The sequence below is a fragment of the Sturnus vulgaris genome, chromosome 21, assembly GCF_052056855.1.
Source record: "Sturnus vulgaris isolate bStuVul1 chromosome 21, bStuVul1.hap1, whole genome shotgun sequence".
NCBI classification, from domain to species: domain Eukaryota; kingdom Metazoa; phylum Chordata; class Aves; order Passeriformes; family Sturnidae; genus Sturnus; species Sturnus vulgaris.
In genome coordinates, this window is record NC_142263.1 from 1,295,405 (window position 1) to 1,314,001 (window position 18,597).

General features: G+C 47.1%; 2 protein-coding genes across 6 annotated transcripts in view; both read left to right on the top strand.

Annotated features, from left to right (window-relative positions):
* The first annotated feature begins 4,027 nt into the window (after positions 1-4,027).
* DDX52 (DExD-box helicase 52) lies at positions 4,028-9,736 on the top strand. Its single transcript, XM_014881227.2, has 15 exons — positions 4,028-4,133; positions 4,272-4,488; positions 4,790-4,920; positions 5,118-5,303; positions 5,543-5,686; positions 6,212-6,323; positions 6,564-6,636; positions 6,712-6,915; positions 7,287-7,377; positions 7,549-7,671; positions 7,865-8,015; positions 8,274-8,349; positions 8,518-8,589; positions 8,708-8,800; positions 9,079-9,736. Exons 1-15 carry the CDS (start codon positions 4,047-4,049, stop codon positions 9,164-9,166), a joined length of 1,848 nt encoding a protein of 615 aa, XP_014736713.2. The 5' UTR covers positions 4,028-4,046; the 3' UTR covers positions 9,167-9,736.
* A 1,274-nt stretch (positions 9,737-11,010) lies between these two features.
* The window catches only part of SYNRG (synergin gamma), a 36,058-nt gene continuing 28,471 nt past the window's right edge, over positions 11,011-18,597 (top strand). For all 5 annotated transcript variants that reach the window (XM_088177009.1, XM_014881172.2, XM_088177006.1 and 2 more), the window contains exons 1-6: positions 11,011-11,094; positions 14,568-14,608; positions 15,931-16,049; positions 17,377-17,507; positions 17,777-17,882; positions 18,155-18,266. In XM_088177009.1, coding sequence (XP_088033135.1) covers positions 11,024-11,094; positions 14,568-14,608; positions 15,931-16,049; positions 17,377-17,507; positions 17,777-17,882; positions 18,155-18,266 — 580 coding nt within the window. In that variant the 5' untranslated portion in view covers positions 11,011-11,023. The remainder of the gene's footprint in view (positions 11,095-14,567; positions 14,609-15,930; positions 16,050-17,376; positions 17,508-17,776; positions 17,883-18,154; positions 18,267-18,597) is intronic.

Below are 18,597 nucleotides of genomic sequence, written 5' to 3' on the forward strand. Positions count from 1 at the left end.
ATTTCAGTGACTACAAATCGTCTCTCAGAGTTTGTGCACACGTAAGGAAGGTGCAGTTACACAAGAGCACAGCTCACACACTCGGGCTCTCTCCAGACCCGTTCTGCCAGTCCGGCCAGGTGGCCGGATGTGCCGGGAATGGCAGCAGGACAGGCAGCAGGAGCAGTGCGGGGCTGTGCCAGGGCTGTGCCCGGGCTGGGCTCTGCAGCCCGCACAGGTGACAGGTGACAGGGCCAGCATTGCCGTTCTCCATTGCCAGCAGGCTCTGCAGCCTTTGGGAGCGGGCTGGGTCGGGCTGGTGGCGGGGTTTGAGGAGCACACAGAGGAATGCAGAGTGCTTGCCTCGCCTTGCGGAGCCGGGCTGTGCCCGCGGGGCAGGAGCCGGAGCGGTGCCAGTGCCAGGCGCTGATCCCGTCGCCCGCTGGGTCCGTGATGTGCCCGCAGCACATCTTCACTAATCCGTGAACAGGTTTGGTGGGGGCAGAGATGTGAGCCTGAAAGACTAGCAGAACAGCTCGGGAACAGTTTGCTGTCCTGAACCAACGCTCTGCACCCAAACACTCCAAAACGCGCTGAGCATCCAGAGAAAACCTCTCTGCCCGCTCCAGTGCGTCCCCGATTGTTCCTGCAGCTCCGGGCGCTGCCCTGCCCTGCCTGGGCTCCCCGCAGCAGCCAAGGCACCACTGAATCCTGGAGGATCCTTTTCCCTGCTGCAGCCCCAGGCAAAGGAGCGGCGTGTGCGGCACAATCCGAGCAGCCCGGGCGGAACGGGAGCGCTGGGGGAGCCACCAGCACCGGCAGGGAGAGGTCTCTGAGCCCCGGGACTTTATTTCTCTGACCCAAAGAGAAAATTTAAAGGTTAAAAAACTCAAATGTGCCTTAGAGTTGTTCTGTCCCAGTGTAGGCGTAATGCAGAGCCATGGAAAACCAAAGCCTCAGGCATTTTACGTTGTCTTCTAATTCAAGGAACTTTGATTTTACTTTTCCACTCAGCAAAACGAATCCTCGTCTCTGTAATTAATACGCTGCTCAAATGGATTCTTAATTACAGATAAATCACAAATCTACACACTCAACTGTTATGCTTTTCAAGTAATAAAACAGATCATTTGTCTTCCTCAGATGAACAGAGCCCAACCAGCACACCATTTCCCCCTTTATGAAGAATTCATTTGCCTTAGAAAGGAAGTCTTTAAAAAAACATTGCAAGGATTTCTTGAATAGGGGATCAAAGCTCCCACACTGCTGGAAACCATTTTTTGCTAAATAAGACGTGAGTAAAGGGGAAAAAAGTAAAAGTTTTTTGGTAGTGGTTGGGATTACAACACCCGTGGGAGGGACGAGGACGTGGGGTCAAGAAGTGGTGACCAGGTTAGCAACACAGGGAACAGAAGGGGAGCACAAAGGAACAGAAAGTGGAAATGGACAGCTGAATGAGGACGCATGTTTCTTTGCTGCAAGAGAATGGATGCTACATCAATTCATACTGAGAGCTGAGGGCTGAGGGGCTGTTAATGGATCGGGGGACACAGCAGGGGTCAGAGGTCACCAGTGTGCTCAGCCGGCCTAATTGACTGTGATGTGCATATTAGTGATGATGATGAAGCAGGAGGGCAGGGCGTGAGGGGCACACGTGCAGGAGTCCCACTGTAATTCCTGCCTTACACCTGTGCAACAGATGGACACACACACAGAAAGTGTTGGCTTGGCTGGATTTCTCCAGGAGCCCAAGGCTACAGCAGCTCAGACTTGGCTGTGCATGTGATGGAATAAATGCACTCACCTGATTTGCTTTGCCATCTTGTGGGATTATATTTCAGCTCCATGCCTGGGGAACAGCCCAATGACCTGCCCAGTGGCACCTCTCACCTGAGCTGCTCTGCACCACCCCAGAGATCCCTGAGGCCTGGAGGGATGGGGCTGTGTCAGGGTCAGGAGGGCACCTGGCTGTTCCCCACCCACCTGTACCTGCTGCTGCAGGGGACTTCCTGCAAGGATAAGCAGTGAAATCAGGAGCCAGGCCTCTCCCCACACCCCTGTGCAGCCTGTGGGCATCCTGCCAGTGATCCAGGCAGAAGGAGCAGTGCTTTGCTCCTCTGCTAAAGCTGTACCCAGCCCCAGGTTCCTCAGCACATGCAGCCAGGGCAGGGGGTTCACGGAAAAACACGAGCTGGGTGATGAAGGCTGTTGCCCCCTCTAGGTGGCTGTGGCTGGGGGGTTGATGCCCCCTTAGCCTGGCACAGGTGGGTGTTTCCTCTTTGCTGTGGGAGTGGGAAATCCCTGTGAGGAGGCTCTGTGCTTTTCCTTTTGGATCAGTGACAGGGAACAAAGCGAGGCATCCTTTGCCTTGTGGGGTTTCTGCTGCTGGCACCTGAGGGAGGCCCTGCTCTGCAAGGCTTTGCTCAGAGCAGCAGCAACAGAGTGATGGGAGCCCCGGGAACTCCAGAGGGTGGTCAGGGTTGGAACAAGTTCCCCAGGGAATGGGCACAACCCTGAGGCTGCCAGAGCTCCAGGAGCTTTTGGACAATGCTCTCGGGCACAGGGTGGGATTGTTGGGGTGTCTGTGCAGGGCCAGGGGTTGGACTGGACTGGATGATCCTTGTGGACCCCAGCTCAGCATATTCCTGGTCCCTTGCTCCTGGCACAGAAGTTTCTGCCCTCAGAAGCAGAGTTGCTCAGCCCTGGCACAAAGGGATTTCCCAGCTGACCGATGGAGAGAATATTCTCTGTTTCCTCACTCTCCTCACTCTCGAATCTGCCAACAGCATCCCGTGGTGAGTGATGGATATTGGAGATGATTTATAGTTCTTTGTTACACAAATGCCTCCACATTCTTGCCCATCCTCTCGCAGCAACCATTAGTCACTGCTCCCAGCAGAAAGCAGGAGCCTCAGCCTGGGAACAGCACGAAGGATGCAGAGCTGAGTCTTTATTCACTGCAAATACACCACTGGGGACACAAGAAGGGGAACTGTCACCGCTGTGGTGCTCTGCACCCAGGTCCCATTTGCTGGGGAGTTAAAAGTCTGGCAAAGAAAAAGCGCTGTAAATCAGGCAGAGAAGGGCAGAGGGGAGGATCAGATTTACTCAATTTTTCATCTCAAAGTTTGCTATTAAAGTAGTGAATGTTAGAGCTCTTGGATTTCAGCAACATAAACCTTTAGCCCTTGAGACTTCTATTACATTAAATAATTTTTGCTGCTGCTAATTAGATTTCAGTTTGTTTTCCTTCATGAACAACCAGGAAAAATCTGTATAGTTTGATCTGATAGAGAGTACTAGATTTACCTGCACTATTGGATCTCACAGTTTATCATAATGAATAAATACATTAATTAAATAAATTCTGATCTTAATCTGGGCAAACTTTCTTGAATGCCCCGAGGAGCTCAGCCAGTTGCCAGGTTCCTCCTGCCACGGCCTCAAGCATTTCTTTCTTTGGGCACACTTGTGAGGCTGGATTGTATTAGTATAAATCGAGGATTAAGCAAAATGGTTGTGCACAGGGCAGCAACAACATAGAATCACAGAACCATAGAATCAGAATCACAGAATCACAGGGTTGAAAGAGATCTTCAAGATCATTGAGTCCAATCCATGCCCCAATACCTCAACCCATGGCACCCAGTGCCACATCCATTCTGTTTTTAAACACATCCAGGGATGGTGACTCCACCACCTCCCTGGGCAGACCATTCCAGTACTTGATCACTCCTCCCATAATAAACTTTCTCCTAATATCCAGCCTATATTTCCCTTGGCACAGCTTAAGAGCATCCTCCTGTCTGCTCTCTCGCAGACTGCAGGGCTGCAGCAGGGCTGGAAGGGGCCGCACGGAGCCATCCTCAGCCCCACACGGGGAATGAATCCTCTCTCGCCAGCCTCGTGTCTCGACAGCCGCTCCCACGCTGCGGCCTAGGGCAGCGCGGCCTCGCCGTTGCCACGGCAGCGAGCCGCCATGACGGTTGCCATGGTGACCGCCCCGCTCCACCGGAAGTGATCCCCGTTTCCGGCGGCGGCGCGGGGGCTGCTGGGAGCGCGGCAGCATGGAGACCCACGAGCTGTTCCGGCGCTTGGGGACCGGCGCTCGCTTTGACGTGCGGCGCTTCGGGCTGGACGCGCGGCGCTTCGGGGTACGGGGACACCGAGGGGAGGGCTCGGGGATCGGCCCGGAGCGGTTCAGGCTCCGGAGCGCTGTCCCCTCCTCGCCCGCGGCGCTGAGGAGCGGGGCCTGGCCATGGCGTCTCACCCTGTTCGCTGTTCTCCCGCAGGTGATTAAAGAGAACCGCGGCAGCGTCTCGCTGGAGAGCCTCGACTTCTTCGGGAATAAGGAGGGAACACCTCAGGGATCTGCCCAGGAGGGCTGGGGGCTCGCAGGGGCTGAAGAGGAGGTGAAGCAGCAGGAAGATGGAGCAGAGAAAAACGATGGAAAGAGGAAAAGAACGGCAGAAAGCAGTGAAGGGAAAAGAAAAAAGAAAAAGACACGAGGTATTTGTACACACACGCATGTATCCCTGGCAGAATCATCAAAGAATTCCAGAATGGTTTGTGTTGGAAGGGACCTTAAATCCCATCCAGTTCTGGGTTCCTTGGCTGGCCTGGCTCAGAGCTGATCTAATAACTGAGGCAAGGTTTAGTGCTGAAAGCTGGAGATGTGGTTGCCATCCTTCTGGAGTCTTCATTAGTTTTATTGAGAATGAGAGAAAAAAGATTCTGCGATTTTATTGTCTCCGAATAATGCCTGTCTGTATTTTACTAAAGGAAATTTCAATTTGTTTGCAACTTCCAGGAGCAGTATCAATGCCAGAGCTGTCAGAAAACAATGAAATAAAGTGGATGTCCTCTCTGGAAGCAAAATTTGAAGATGCAAAAGACAAAAAGCCTACTGCAGAGAAGCTTGAACGGTTGAGGAGAGAAAAGGTGGGACCAGGGAATTTTGATGCAACAGCAGGTTCCTAGTGTTCTGTGGGTGTTTGATCTAAAACTGAGGTTTATTTTTTGGTGGTTCCTCATTGGAGGAGGGTGACCGAGTGTGAGGGAAAGAACCAGGAGATGAATCCACACGTGGTGAGTTTTCTGGTGCAAAATTAAGAAGGATTTTGTGTTTTGCCTTGTAGATAAATCGCTTCAGGAACCAGCACAGGATCAACATTCAGGGAACAGATCTCCCTGACCCCATTGCCACCTTTGATCAGCTTCAGAAGGAGTACAAAGTCCACCCTAAAATCATGGAGAATATCCAGGCTGCAGGCTTCCATGTCCCAACACCCATCCAGATGCAGGCAATTCCTGTCATGCTGCATGTGAGTTCTCTGGGCTTTCAGGGATTCTGGCAAAGCTTGGGGCCATGGCTGCATTTGTGGCAGTTTTAAAGCTGTATCAACTTCTTCAGAATTGAAAGCTTGGCTTTTAACAGTTTTCCTCATCTATGCTCTTCCTAAGGTATTTTGGGTCAGTTTGCAGCATTGATATTTATGGGAATGGAGTTTTTACTAGTTTTTTTTTTCTCCTACTGAAATACAAGGCCTTGTTTTTCTTACAGGGTCGAGAGCTTCTGGCTTCAGCTCCTACAGGGTCTGGAAAAACACTGGCATTTTGTATCCCTCTCTTAACATATCTGAAGCAACCCAGGAACAAAGGATTCAGGGCTCTGATCATATCACCCACCCGAGAACTTGCCAGCCAGGTGTGTGTTAGGGGAATCTCACATTGATGGGCTTCAATGTTTTCACTCTGCATCAGTAAAATAGCAGCTTAGTAAATATTTTTTTCCTTTATTGCCCTCACATGTCAGAGAAAGCTAATTTAAATATTTCTTTCAAGTGTTTTGACTTCTGTGAAGTGGGTGCATATCTATTATCTGAGTCTAATCTAAATGATTAGATTAGAGGCTCAAGATTCTTTGATCATATTTTAAACTGCCCAATGCTCAGGTGCTCTTAAAACCTCCTTTCCTACTTAAGATTGCTATGAGAGGTTTATCTGTTTGTCCCAAACTTGGAATTTTAAGGAGTAACATCATAACAGAGCTGTGTTATTAAAGTGAAATAAAAATGACACCTTGGGCAGTTTTTATTCTTGTGAGGGGGAACTGGAGCTTTAGTATCCATTCTAAGCCAAACCATTCCATGACTCCATGATTGCCAGCAGTTTTTTAGGTTAGAAATCTCATCAGCTCAGTTTGGAAATCCAATCTCTGCTGCCTTTTCAGACCCACCGGGAGCTGGTGAAGCTGGCAGAGGGCACAGGCTTCAGAATCCACATGATCCACAAGGCAGCTGAGGCAGCCAAGAAGTTTGGGCCCAAGTCCTCCAAGAAATTTGGTAACTGTTCTAGTGACTGACTGAAGTGCTTCTGAAAAATTAAGAAGTGTCACTGACCTTTCTCTTTGGGCTGTGTGGTTTAAAGAGATGGTTAAAGGTGGCAGGGAAAAAAAGAGAAGTGAGCCTGACTCTGCTAAACTGTACCTCTGGCAGATTGGGTTGGAACTGGTGTTTCTCAGGGCTCTGTTTGTTGGGTTTAATTTGTGGTTTTTTTGACATTTGCTTCTTTTCTTCTAATAGATATACTGGTTACTACTCCCAACAGACTCATTTATTTGCTGAAAGAAGATCCTCCAGCAATAGACTTGAGCAGGTATGAGAGTCTGTTTCAAACGTGCTTTGCCACTCAGAAGTGGCACTCGTGAAAATCAAACCTCCCTGTTCCTAGCGTGGAGTGGCTGGTGGTGGACGAGTCAGACAAGCTGTTTGAGGATGGGAAGTCAGGATTCAGGGACCAGCTGGGCTCCATCTTCCTGGCATGCACCTCCCACCTGCTCAGGAGGGCCCTGTTCAGTGCTACCTTCGCCCACGACGTGGAGGAGTGGTGTAAGCTCAACCTGGACAACGTTGTGCTGGTGTCTGTTGGAGCAAGGCAGGTGTTTTCTGTTTTGTTTTGTTTTGTTTTGTTTCCTGGGAAATTGTTTTCTTTGCTTCATCAGGTTTTGTGGCTGTTGTTAGTCAGCACTGCAGGTTGTTTGTCTCCAGAAAACATTGTGTAGGCACGTAGATCTTTCTGGTGTGTTGAATAAAGTGTTCTTTTCCTTTGCCAATTACTTTATCATCAAATAAACATCAATCTTAGGAGCATGCACTGGTGAAGTAGGTTTTGTTGTGCAGTATTTCTCATCCACTAGGCAGTATTTTTATGGGGGTTATATATACTGCATATATTTATTAATATATAAGTTTTTGTTTATGTGTATGAAAAACACTGAAGGGTTTCTGTTGGATTTCTGGTTTCAGAAACTCTGCAGCAGAGACAGTAGAACAAGAGCTGCTGTTTGTTGGATCTGAGACAGGAAAACTAACAGCAATGAGAGAGCTTGTTAAAAAGGTATTTTGGAGAGACTGAGCATGTTCTTCTCCCTGTTCTGTCAGAGACTCCCAAGTTCCCAAGTCAAACACTTCTCTGTCACACATGTTAAACCATTGCCCAAATCTGCTGTGTCTCAGTTTCTGCAAGGAAAAGGACTTTGGAACCTGAGATAAACTTACTCTTTTGCAGGGTTTTGCTCCTCCAGTCCTCGTTTTTGTGCAGTCTATTGAGAGGGCTAAAGAGCTTTTCCATGAGCTTATTTATGAAGGCATCAATGTGGATGTCATCCATGCAGACAAGACTCAGCAACAGGTAGGAGGATTTTATTTCTTTTCAAGAAATGCTTTAGAAAGAAAGGCAAAAGAAAAGTGTTGGAATGTAACTGCAAGTAAGTGGCAGCAAATTCCTGCAGGTTTTTGTTCAGAGCTTTAAGGAAACAAGTTCCCCTCTTTTCTCAAATTGCTGTTTGGACTGTTTCCAAATATCTTTTCTGTTCTTTTCCTAGAGGGACAAAGTAGTGCAGAGTTTCAGAGCTGGGAAGATCTGGGTGCTCATCTGCTCAGCATTACTGGCTCGAGGGATGGACTTCAAAGGTGTGAATATGGTCATCAATTATGATTTGCCAACGAGTGCAGTGGAATACATCCACAGGATAGGTGAGGCATGGCTCACAATTCACCTCCTTTTTCCCGTTTCTGAGGTCTTTAATGTAGATGCTCTCATTTTTGTCAGCACTCTGTGAACCTTATTTGGATGTTTCAGCTATAGCTGTGCTTTCATCCACTGGGAACAATGTTTGGGGATTGGCTGCTTGGTATATCCTTGGTCTGTGAACAGGAGGCTGGGGCTGTGAGGAGGAATAAAGGGAGATGTCTAAAGTAAAATCTCTACTCTGCAAAATGTGTGCTTGGCAGGTCGTACTGGAAGAGCAGGACACAGAGGAAAGGCAGTCACTTTCTTTACAGAAGATGATAAACCTTTATTACGGAGGTAATATGTCCTTATTAATAATATCTTTATTTCTTGCTTTAAAAAAAAAATCACCAGAAAACAAAAGACCAACAACAAACCAGCCAGTTTAGTTTGCTGTTTTCCACAAAAAATATTTATCACTTGTCCAAGCACTGGAGTTGATCTCTTCCCTCTTATCCTTTCCAGTATTGCCAATGTTATCCAGCGAGCTGGCTGTCCTGTGCCAGAATACATAAAACATTTGCCCAAACTGCAGAGGTATGTTCATTTGAGCACTTAACCAGTCTTTTAATCAGTGCTTTTTAATAACTTATGGTAGTTTCTAGAACTAGAAACTCTAATAATTTCATCTTTCTTCACTAAATGTTGTTCTCAGCAAACAAAAGAAGAAATTCATTAAGAAACCTTTGGCAAGAGAATCCATTTGTACCACCCCAAAGTGCTTCCTGAAAAAAGGCAAAAGAAAGATGTAAGTAGGTTTTGCTGAAGAGGAGGTAAGAAATGCTGTTTATCCAGAAACAGCCCAGAAAATTTAAGCAAAGTAACAGATAACCTGTGTGGATGAACCACACAGTTCCTTATTTATTTAAACACAATTATTTTAGCGATGAAGTTTTATTGTCAATATCAATATGTAATATAATATGAATGACAGCCTTGTGTGGTGCCATGTGTCAGGTGACAGCAGCCTGAGTTTAAGCCACTGGTTATGTTCAGGTGTCTTGATCTCCAATGTGTTTCTTGTAGGAAAACTACAAAGGAAAATACTAAGGGAAAGAAGGAAGATAAAGAAGACAAAAAGGGCAGTAAATTACAGACTGTTTCAGAAAGCTGAATTCAGCCTGGTGAGCTGGGGCTGACACCTCTGTCTGTGCTGGAACAGAAGAACAAAGATGGCAGCGATGGTGAAAGGAGAAAAACATTTCTCATGTTTCCTTTGGGGTGAAGGTGGAGGTTTACATCCTAGAAAGTTTCTACTGCAATTCCAGGAGAGAATTCCTGGATGCTTCTTATAGAAGCTGGAGCATGTGCTCGTGCAGTGAATGCCGTGTATTTCTGAGAACAGTTCAAAGCCTGCATCAGTTTGTGGTACTTTCTCACAGAAAATATGGTCTGTGTTCAGATCGCCCCCAAGACATTTTTTAGACACTTTCAGGAGATTCAGAGACAAAAACCACACAATGTTTACCATCAGGTTTGATAAACACAGCTGTCAGAGACTTCCCTGGACATTTCAAAAAAGCCAAAACAAACCCACTTGTGTGTGAAAGTAAAGCCTTGCTCTTCCTACTGTTTTTCTTCCAGAAAATTATTTTGAAATAACTAATACTTTGCGTGTCCAGTAGTTTTATACTGTTTTATAATTGAGCCTGAAACCAGAATAAAAAAAATCATAAGATGCTAATTCAGAGCCCTGTGTTCTATGCAACCTTCGTGGAACAATTCTGCAGGCAAAAAAGGCCCAGCTCTCTGTGTTTTCCCTGTCATCATCTACCCAGTGTGTTCTCAGCCCACCCTGGTTTTGTCCTCAGAATTCCAGTCAAGCAGGAATGGCTTCTTTGCAACTCCAGTCCTTTAAGGAAGATCGTCTGGACAGGATTGTCTTGGTTTTTAATCTAGTTTGGATGGGGCAGCCACAGCATCCTCACAGGGAGGAATTTCTTCCCAATATCCCATCTAACCCTCCCTCTGTCGCTGTGACTCCAGTGCCCCTTGTCCTGTCACTTCAGGCTCTTGTCACATATCCCCAGGTGACCCTGGGGGAGGTGGGGTGGAAAGGCAGCAGTTTATTTTCCTTTTTATGGAAAAATTTCGATGCTGGAAACCGGCGATCCCGAGGGGAAGCCGGGGCCACTTACCCCCATCCAGGCCTTTCCTGGTGACCGGGAGCTGTGGAACCAAGAACCCGCGGGGCTTTTGGGTTGGTGGAGCAGAGAAAACGAGGGGCTCTGTGGAACCGAAGAGCTGCGGGATCGTGGGGCTGTGGAACCGAGGGGTTGTGGGGCTGGGGCTCTGTGGAACGGAGGAACCGAGGCTCTGTGGGGCCGTGGAACGGAGGAACCGAGGCTCTGTGGGGCCGTGGCTCTATGGGGCTGTGGAACGGAGGAATCGAGGGGCTGTGGGGCTGTAGAACAGAGGAGCTGTGGGGCCGCGGCTCTGTGGAACGGAGGAACCGAGGGGCCGTGGCTCTGTGGGGCCGTGGCACGGAGGAACCGGGGCTCTGTGGGGCTGTAGGACGGGGGAGCGGCGGGGCCGCGGCTCTGTGGGACTGTGGAACGGAGGAACCGAGGGCTGCACAGCGGAGAACGGCGGGGCCGTGGAACGAAGGAACCGAGGGACCGAGGGCTGTACACCGGGGAGCGGCGGGGCCGCGGCTCTGTGCAGCCGTGGAACGGAGGAACCGAGAGCTGCGGAACGGGGGAGCGGTGGGGCCGTGGAACGGAGGAAACGAGGGCTGTACACCGGGGAGCGGCGGGGCCGTGACTCTGTGGGACTGTGGAACGGAGGAACCGAGCGCCGTACACCGGGGAGCGGCGGGGCCGTAGAACAGAGGAACCGAGGGCTGTACACCGGGGAACGGAGGAAGCGAGGGCTGTACACCGGGGAGCGGCGGGGCCGGGGGCGGTGCCTGCCCGGGCCGGCCCCGGAAGCCGCCCCGCTCCGCTGACAGACGGCGGGGCCGAGCGCGAAGATGGCGCTGCGGCCCGGGCCCGGCGCGGGGGGCGCCGGCGGGGCGGGCGGCGGAGCGGCCGGGGCCGCCAGGTCGGTGGTGACGGGGGACAACGGGCGAGGGGCTGTGGAGAGGGAGGGGAAAAATGGGAGAGCCATGATGGGGAGTTAAGGGGAGGCAGGGAGGGGCAGAGCTGGAGGGCGATGAGAGGGCTGGGGTGGGGGCTTGGAGTGCGGGTGAGATGTGAGGGCAGAGGGGTCAAGGCCCAGGTGGGGTGTGCGGGGGTCCTGGGTGGGATATAGGGGTCCCAGATGGGGTGTGTAGGGTCTCAGGTATGGTACCTGTGGTCCTGGGTGGGATATGGGGGTCCCAGGTGAGGTGTGTAGGGTCTCAGGTATTGTACCTGGCGTCCTGGGTGGGATGTCGGGGTTGCAGGTGTGGTACGTGGACTCTCAGGTGAGGTATTGGGATCTTGGGTGGGGGTCCCAGGTGGGTTGTCAGGTGAGCTTTGTGGGGTCTTGGGTAGGGTGTGTGGGGCTCAGGTGTGGTACCTGTGATCTTGGGTGGAACATCAAGGTCCCAGGCAGGATGTGGTGGGGTCCTGGGTGGGGAGGTCCCAGGTGTGTTGTTGGGAAAGCAGCCACGGTAGCTCTGGGTTTTGCTGATATTTATTTACATTTCTGGGGGGCCAGCTCATCTCCCTGATATGCCCAGGCTTGGGCAGTTGCACCCCACTTGCCATCAGGCTCTGCAGCTGCAGTCTTGGATTTTGGGGTGGGGAGGATTTGGGGGTGCTGGTGTCGGCAGCAGTAAATGTTCTGTCACTGCTGGGCAGGTCTGTCTGTGGCCTCCTGGGACCCAGCCTCCCCAGAGACTTCCCTTTTCCTCTCCTTCTCACAAAGGGCACCTTGGCCAGAGAGAGGACTGAGGAATCCTGTCAGGAGAAAGAGCCAGTGTTAAAAGAGATGTTGTTATGTTTCTGGAAAGGTTGGAAAATTGGATTTCACCACCTTTGAAGACTCTAGTAATGTTTTTTTTTTGTCAATGTAGGCTCTTGTCTGCTATTTATCTCTTGTCCTACTTCTAGGGAGGCTGAGGAAATTTTGCATTTGACAATTAAGTTCATTGAGTTGTCTTGGATATCCGAAGCCCAAGGTTTTGTCAGTGTTATTGGGAATGTTGTCAGTTAAATAAAGGTTCTGAAAAATAAAAGGATTTACAAATCACCATTTCCCATTGATAGTATTTTGGTTTCTTTGAGGACAAAGTCTGGAGGTAGAGGAAAAGTTCTGTTCTGTGTGGGTTCTTTGCCTGATGTCACTTCAATTTTTGTGCATTTCTGCCATTCAGAAATACTCTGACAGTCTGTTGCATCAATAAGAGTTGTACTGCTTGGGAATTAAGGGGTTTAAAAATCCATTTGTAGATGGGAGAATGTTCTGTGTGGTTTGGAGCTGTTACAGTGAAGTTTTAATTCAGAAAAGGAGTTGCTTCTCCCCACGCTCCTGCTGAAGCTGTTGCTTGGCTGGTTTGGGGTTTCTTGGTGGTTTGTTTTTTTTTTTTTAAGCTCCATATTTAAAATACTCATTTAATAGGAATTTACAGATTTGTAGTACTGCTTTAAGAGGTCTGATGTAGGGTGATCACTTTGTTCCCTTCTCTTTATTGCATTTGTGCAGTGTATCCCAGGTCGGTCTCACACAGCCACCAGAACCAGCTGCTCTCACTGATTGCTCGGGGCATTTTTGCATCTCCAAAAAAGCAGCTCAGTAATAAATTCCCTTTGGTGGGATGGTTTGAGGCTGTGCCAGCGTGGCTGATGCTGGCAGTTGCACACTGAATCCTGGAGTGAATCCGTGGTGGATCTGAGTGGCACGTCCAGAGCTTGCTTTGCTACTTTGGACCAGTTCCTCTTCCAGTGCCCTCTAATTAGCTGAGGGGTTTTTTTGTTGATTGTTTATTTTTATTTTTTTCAGCAGAGATTTATAAATAAACCAGGAGCTCTGTAGAAAGGGATAAATATTTAATAGTTTGGCCTTTACTTGCTTCCAACAAGCAGTGGTACCTCCCAAGGCTTGTTCAGTTTACATTGCATTTGCTGGTTTGGAAAACTCTTGTTGAGCAGGTTCCCCTACCAGAAAGGAAAAAGCATGAAGCTTAGAACATACTTATAGGAGTTCTTCAGAAATTACATTTAATATTTCATCATTCTGACTGAATTAAGTCTCTTTGTTTTCATGTTGATACTGGATGCTAAGGAGGGATTAAAATGACTGAATGGAGTTGGCTGTGGTGAGAACCAGGCCCTGCACATGTTTGGGGCTGAGGTGTGTGAGTCTGCAGAATTCTTCAGAGGGACAACCCCAAATGCTGGGTGTGGAGGATGGCAAGACTGGACCTTTGGAAAGCACAGGGGTGTGATAGTTGTGGAAGGAGAAATCAGCACACAGTGGTCAGGGCTGAAGAAGAAGCTTCAGGATGATGAAGATCCTGGTTAGAGGATGAAGTAAAGAGCAAATGGGTTGTCTTGGTGACCGTGTGACCTGCTGCCTGTACAGTGGGGAGGTGCAATTTGCTCCTGGATAAATGCATAATTTAAATTCATTGTTTTATCTTGGTGCTCATATTACACAGCTCTTTTATATTTATAAACCAGGTTGGCTTTCAGGACTTCCTGCAGCCATTTCTGATGGCATTTTCTCTTCTACTCTTAGGCAGTTTCTTTTACATCCAGCCTTGGAATTGAACATTGAATATCTATAAGTGTGTTCCTCTTCCACAGCACTTTGATGCAGTGACTGCCTGGGACACTGAGTGAGGTTCTTGTTTGGGAAATTGCTGTTGATGGGGGTTTCTGCAAGTTGCTTGCAAATGAGAATTTTAAACTAGGTCCTATTTTGCTGTTTGGCAGCTGTTTGAGAGCAAGGGCTAGCAATTTCCATTAGGATTTTAGTTGAAATTTTAATGGTTCTTCCTCCAGGTGCAATTGACCCTCGGTATGTGAATGAATGTTTTCTCCAAGGTGCCTTTTTTTTTGTTGTTGCAATTAGATAACTGAGAAAAATAGAAACTCCATTATTTTGTGACACTTACTGTTTTTAAAAGGGGCAAAAAGTGATGGTGTTTTGTGGATAGTTTATTTTCCTCCAGCAGAGCCGTTCCTAAGCGGCTGAGAAGTGTTCTGTGGTGCAGTTAATGGTCCTGCTGAGTCAGATACTTCCAAGAGGAGATGTTTATTCATTCTGTGCTTAGCCTACACAACGAACTGACCTGTTCCCAAGCTGTGTGGGTGCCGAAAGTCTCCTGTGGGTGATGTGGATGAGTCAAAGCTGTGTCAGGGCTGCTGGGAGGATCAGATTTGTGTTTCTAGATCTGGTGGGGGGGTCCTGCTGAGGGATAACATTTTTCCCTGTTCTATGGGACCTGCAGGAGCAGCTCCAAATGCTGCCCACAAGGTGGGAGCCTCCTGTGATGGTGCTGACATGGAAGTCGAGGTGGATTTCCAGTTATGGATATTTGCACGAAACTGACAGAATTTCACACACTCTTGTTTTTCCTCTTGCAGTTTCATGTTTCCCGTTGCAGGCGGTTTGGGCCCCCCTCAAGGTATGTATCACCTTCACATTTTGAGCACCAGGTTCTTTATTTTGTTTAGAAACCAGGTCTGCAGTGATGTTCAGAGGTGTGATTATTAATTGAACTCCATAGCTGGTTTTTGCCCTTGAATTCAGCTCTGCTCAATTGACCCTCACCCCTCTCTCAGGAAAACCTCCTGTGTGCTGTTGAAGCAGCGTCACCAGAATCTGGATTCAAGGTCCAGGAAAACTACATCTCCCTTTTTAATCTGAATTTGCCTTTTAGATTCTGGTGTTATTTTTGAGTGTGGTATTTCACCTCTCTCTGCTTCATCTGCCAGCTGTGCATACCTATATTGTGTGGGTGTTGCAAGACCTGGTAAATATTTACAAAGCACATCAAGACCCCAGGACAAGAGTCACAACTTGCGTGGAAAGTATTAATACAATAGGAGAGCCTCAGCCTTAAATTGCCTTTGTCCTCATTCCTGATGCACTGCTGTTCGTTTAATTAGGGGAAAATATGCAGAGAACTTAGAGGGAAAATGGAGAGTTTTTTATTAAAATCTCGGGCACTGATTCATGGATTATTGCTGCCTGTGTCATGCCCTCCTGGAGTGTTTTTGCATAATTATCTCATGGTGTGCTGGTAACAAGTGCATGTTAGTGTTTGTCTCCCAAGACAGCAAAATGTGAGACAAGAAGTTACTGAAACATAACACACTTGCTTTATTCAGTCAATTAATACATTCCAGCCTGATTTGTCCAATTTTGTGCAAGTTTAGCTTTTACTGACAAGTATTGTTATCATTCTAACACATGTACTGGGCTAATTAACCTAAAGTGTGCTAATTAACCTACAGACAAATTATCCGGCCAGGTCAGAGTGTGAAGTTGCTTTGTGAAAGGTTGACTTTATTTCCCAAGATTTATTTTCAGAAGCTGCTGGTTTCAAGAGAAATGGGAATTACCAGCACCAGTCACCCTGGTTAATTAAATCTTTTTAATTGGAAATGACCCTTCCAGAAAAATCATGTGGGAAGAAACCTACAGAGAATCTTTAGGATGGTGGGAGAATTCATCAGCTTAGTTACTGAAAAGCCCTGCAATATTTTTCCCTATAGACTGACCAGTGTCTAAACTAAGGAAATCCTGTGGCTGCCTGCAGTGTAGCAAATGTTATTATTTTAATTTTTAAACAGTCCAGCACAACTCAGAGCTTTTTACTTTCCTTTGCTCGTTTAGTAAACAAAAAAGAACAATTAAATGGGGGAGGCATGGTTAGGGAATGGGAGAAAAAAAACCCCTTTTAACATTAACTGGGCAGTTAGCTTGTTTAATGTTTCATTGCAGGGATGATTCCTATGCAACAGCAAGGATTTCCAATGGTTCCTGTCATGCAGGCCAATATGCCAGGGATGATGGGAATGAATTATGGCTCTCAGATGCCTCCTGGACCCATGACCATGCAGGTGTGTGGCAGTGAAATGTGGACTGAAACTGCAGAGCCCCAGACTGGTTTGGGTTGAAAGGGACATTAAAAATCATCCAGTCCCACCCCTGCCATAGGCAAGGACACCTCTCACTGTCCCAGGTTGCTCCAAGCTATCACTATCATTTTTTTTTTCCTTAAAGTAACTTTGTCTTTAGTGCTGCTCTTGTTAATTGAGGAATAAGAATGAAATATGAGCAGCTAGTATTATGTTTTCTCTCTTTTAATCTATTGTTTTCTATTTAGTGCTTATATACAAATTTGCACTTTGCTGAAATTTAATGTTTTTGCATGACTTTCTAACCAAATTGCTGTGTCACAAATTGAATTTATTGTGTTTTGCCATCTCCTTACACTCCCTTCCCTCCCCCACTTGGAATTTATTATGTTATTTTGGCAAAATTTATAGTAGGAAGATGTTTTTATGAGAGCTAGTCTAAAAATAATAAACAACTTTTGTTCTCTTCCTACGTGTTCTGAGACCAAATTCAAAATGAATGGTAAGAAAAGTAAATTATTTTCTGGCTTCTTCTATATTAGGCAGCCTTGCTGCTCTAAATGTCCCAGAATATTTTTCTCAGCAAATGCTTCTGATCCAGCTAATTCAGACAAGTTTCTTCTTGGCTGTTGTCATTTATTGTTGGTTCCCTGGATATGTCTGGGAAATGCCTAGACCACATCTGTGGTTGGTAGGAGGGAATACAAAAGTATTATGAAATCACTTAGAATAGGAACCAAAAATCCCAAGCAGTGTAGGATGGCTGTAGCCTTCCTCCTCTTGAGGCAGCTTGGGTTTGAAGGGCTGATTATTGACAATTTTCCCAAATGCTGTGAGCACTGTGAGTCCTTGTGGAGAGGAAGAGTGCCATCTACTGAGGGCTGCTCCTCCAGCACTGCCTAACAGGGATTTCATGGGCTCGGTTCTTCTGCCACTGACAGTGGTTTGATTTTTTCTATGGGGAAAAAAATTATAATATTTTATTTTTATGGGAAGAAGAGTCCCCCAGAGCTGAGGGCTGTTCCTCCAGCACTGCCTAACAGGGATTTCATGGGCTCGGTTCTATTGCCACTGCCAGTGGTTTGGCTTTTTCTATGGGGAAAAAAACATAGAATATTTTATTTTTATGGGAAGAAAAGTCCCCCGGAGCTGAGGGCTGCTCCTCCAGCACTAACAGGGATTTCATGGGCTCGGTTCTATTACCACTGCCGGTGGATTGGCTTTTTCTATGGGTGAAAAAAAGATACAATATATTATTTTTATTGGAAAAAACGTGTCCTAGAGCCGTGTGTGTGTGTGTGTTTTGCAGGGTGGCATGGCCCTGGGCCCGATGCCAGCAGCTGGAATGCCATACATGGGACAGGCGTCGTTCCTGGGAATGCGCCCGGCCGCCCCCCAGTACAGCCCCGACATGCAGAAGCAGTTTGCAGAGGAGCAGCAGTAAGTGACACTTCACTGGCTCCTGGGAAAGCCTCCTGGAAGGGGGAGATGTGGTTTCTCTGCAGCAGCATTGTTCAGGGCTGTGGAATATTCATTGCTGCTGAAGTTTGTAGTGCTTGTCCAGGTGTGAGAAAAAGCAGGAGTGTGTGCATCAAAACCATCTGAATTTGAGACAGTAGAAGTGGAGAAATCAGGCACAAACCTGCTGTGAAAAGTTTCATAAAAATGATTTATTTATATATACAGACATTTTAATTTTTTCCCTTCAGGAAGAGGTTTGAGCATCAGCAGAAGTTCTTAGAGGAAGAAAGAAAACGGCGGCAGTTTGAAGAGCAGAAACAAAAGCTGAGACTCCTGAGCAGTGTGAAACCCAAGGTATGGCCTGATGATGAGTGGGGTGTTCCTTTCTTCAGGTTTTTTTTTTTTTCTTTTTTTTTAATAGCTTTTAATGGGAGGGTCTCTTTCAACAAGCACATCAGTGGGGAATTGCATGAGATGCCAGATTATGGCTTGAAAAAACCTCTGGAAGAGTCAGTCTTTTACACACTCTGCAACAGTTGCTGATTCTGGTACTGAGGAACTGTGGGTATTGGAAGAAAACTGAGCTGTTCTGTGAATTTTTCAAAATGTTTTCTGTGCTCTTTCAGACAGGTGAAAAAAGCAGAGACGATGCTTTGGAAGCCATTAAAGGGAACTTAGATGGCTTTTCTAGAGATGCTAAAATGCATCCAACACCAGCAACACACCCAAAAAAGCCAGGTTTGTAATCTTCCTCATTTTCCAACTGAAAATAAAACTCCAACGTTTAAAATCCTCAGCGGGGGGAACTAATTCCAACAAATATTTTTATTTGGTGGTACAAAATGAGTGGATTGACAGTTTTGTAAAGTCAAATGTCATTCTGGCAACACGTTGCTTGGTCAGGGTATGAGGGTGAAATATTAGATACCAGCCTTTATTAAAAGGCTTGAATTCTTTAACAGAAAGCCTCATGTGCTGTGCTAAATGTGAAACATCAAGGAAATTGATAAAGCATTTGCTCTTCTCTAGTCAAAGCATTAATTAATGTTTTGCAGAGTGCTTTTGAAGA

What these genes read in the sequence shown, in the direction of transcription:
- DDX52 (XM_014881227.2), top strand. Translation starts at nt 4,047, where the DNA reads ATGGAGACCCACGAGCTGTTCCGGCGCTTGGGGACCGGCGCTCGCTTT. An exon ending in CAAGTCCTCCAAGAAATTTG is followed by an intron (nt 6,324 to 6,563) that starts GTAACTGTTCTA and finishes TTCTTCTAATAG; the next exon opens with ATATACTGGTTACTACTCCC. An exon ending in AAAAAAGGCAAAAGAAAGAT is followed by an intron (nt 8,801 to 9,078) that starts GTAAGTAGGTTT and finishes TGTTTCTTGTAG; the next exon opens with GAAAACTACAAAGGAAAATA.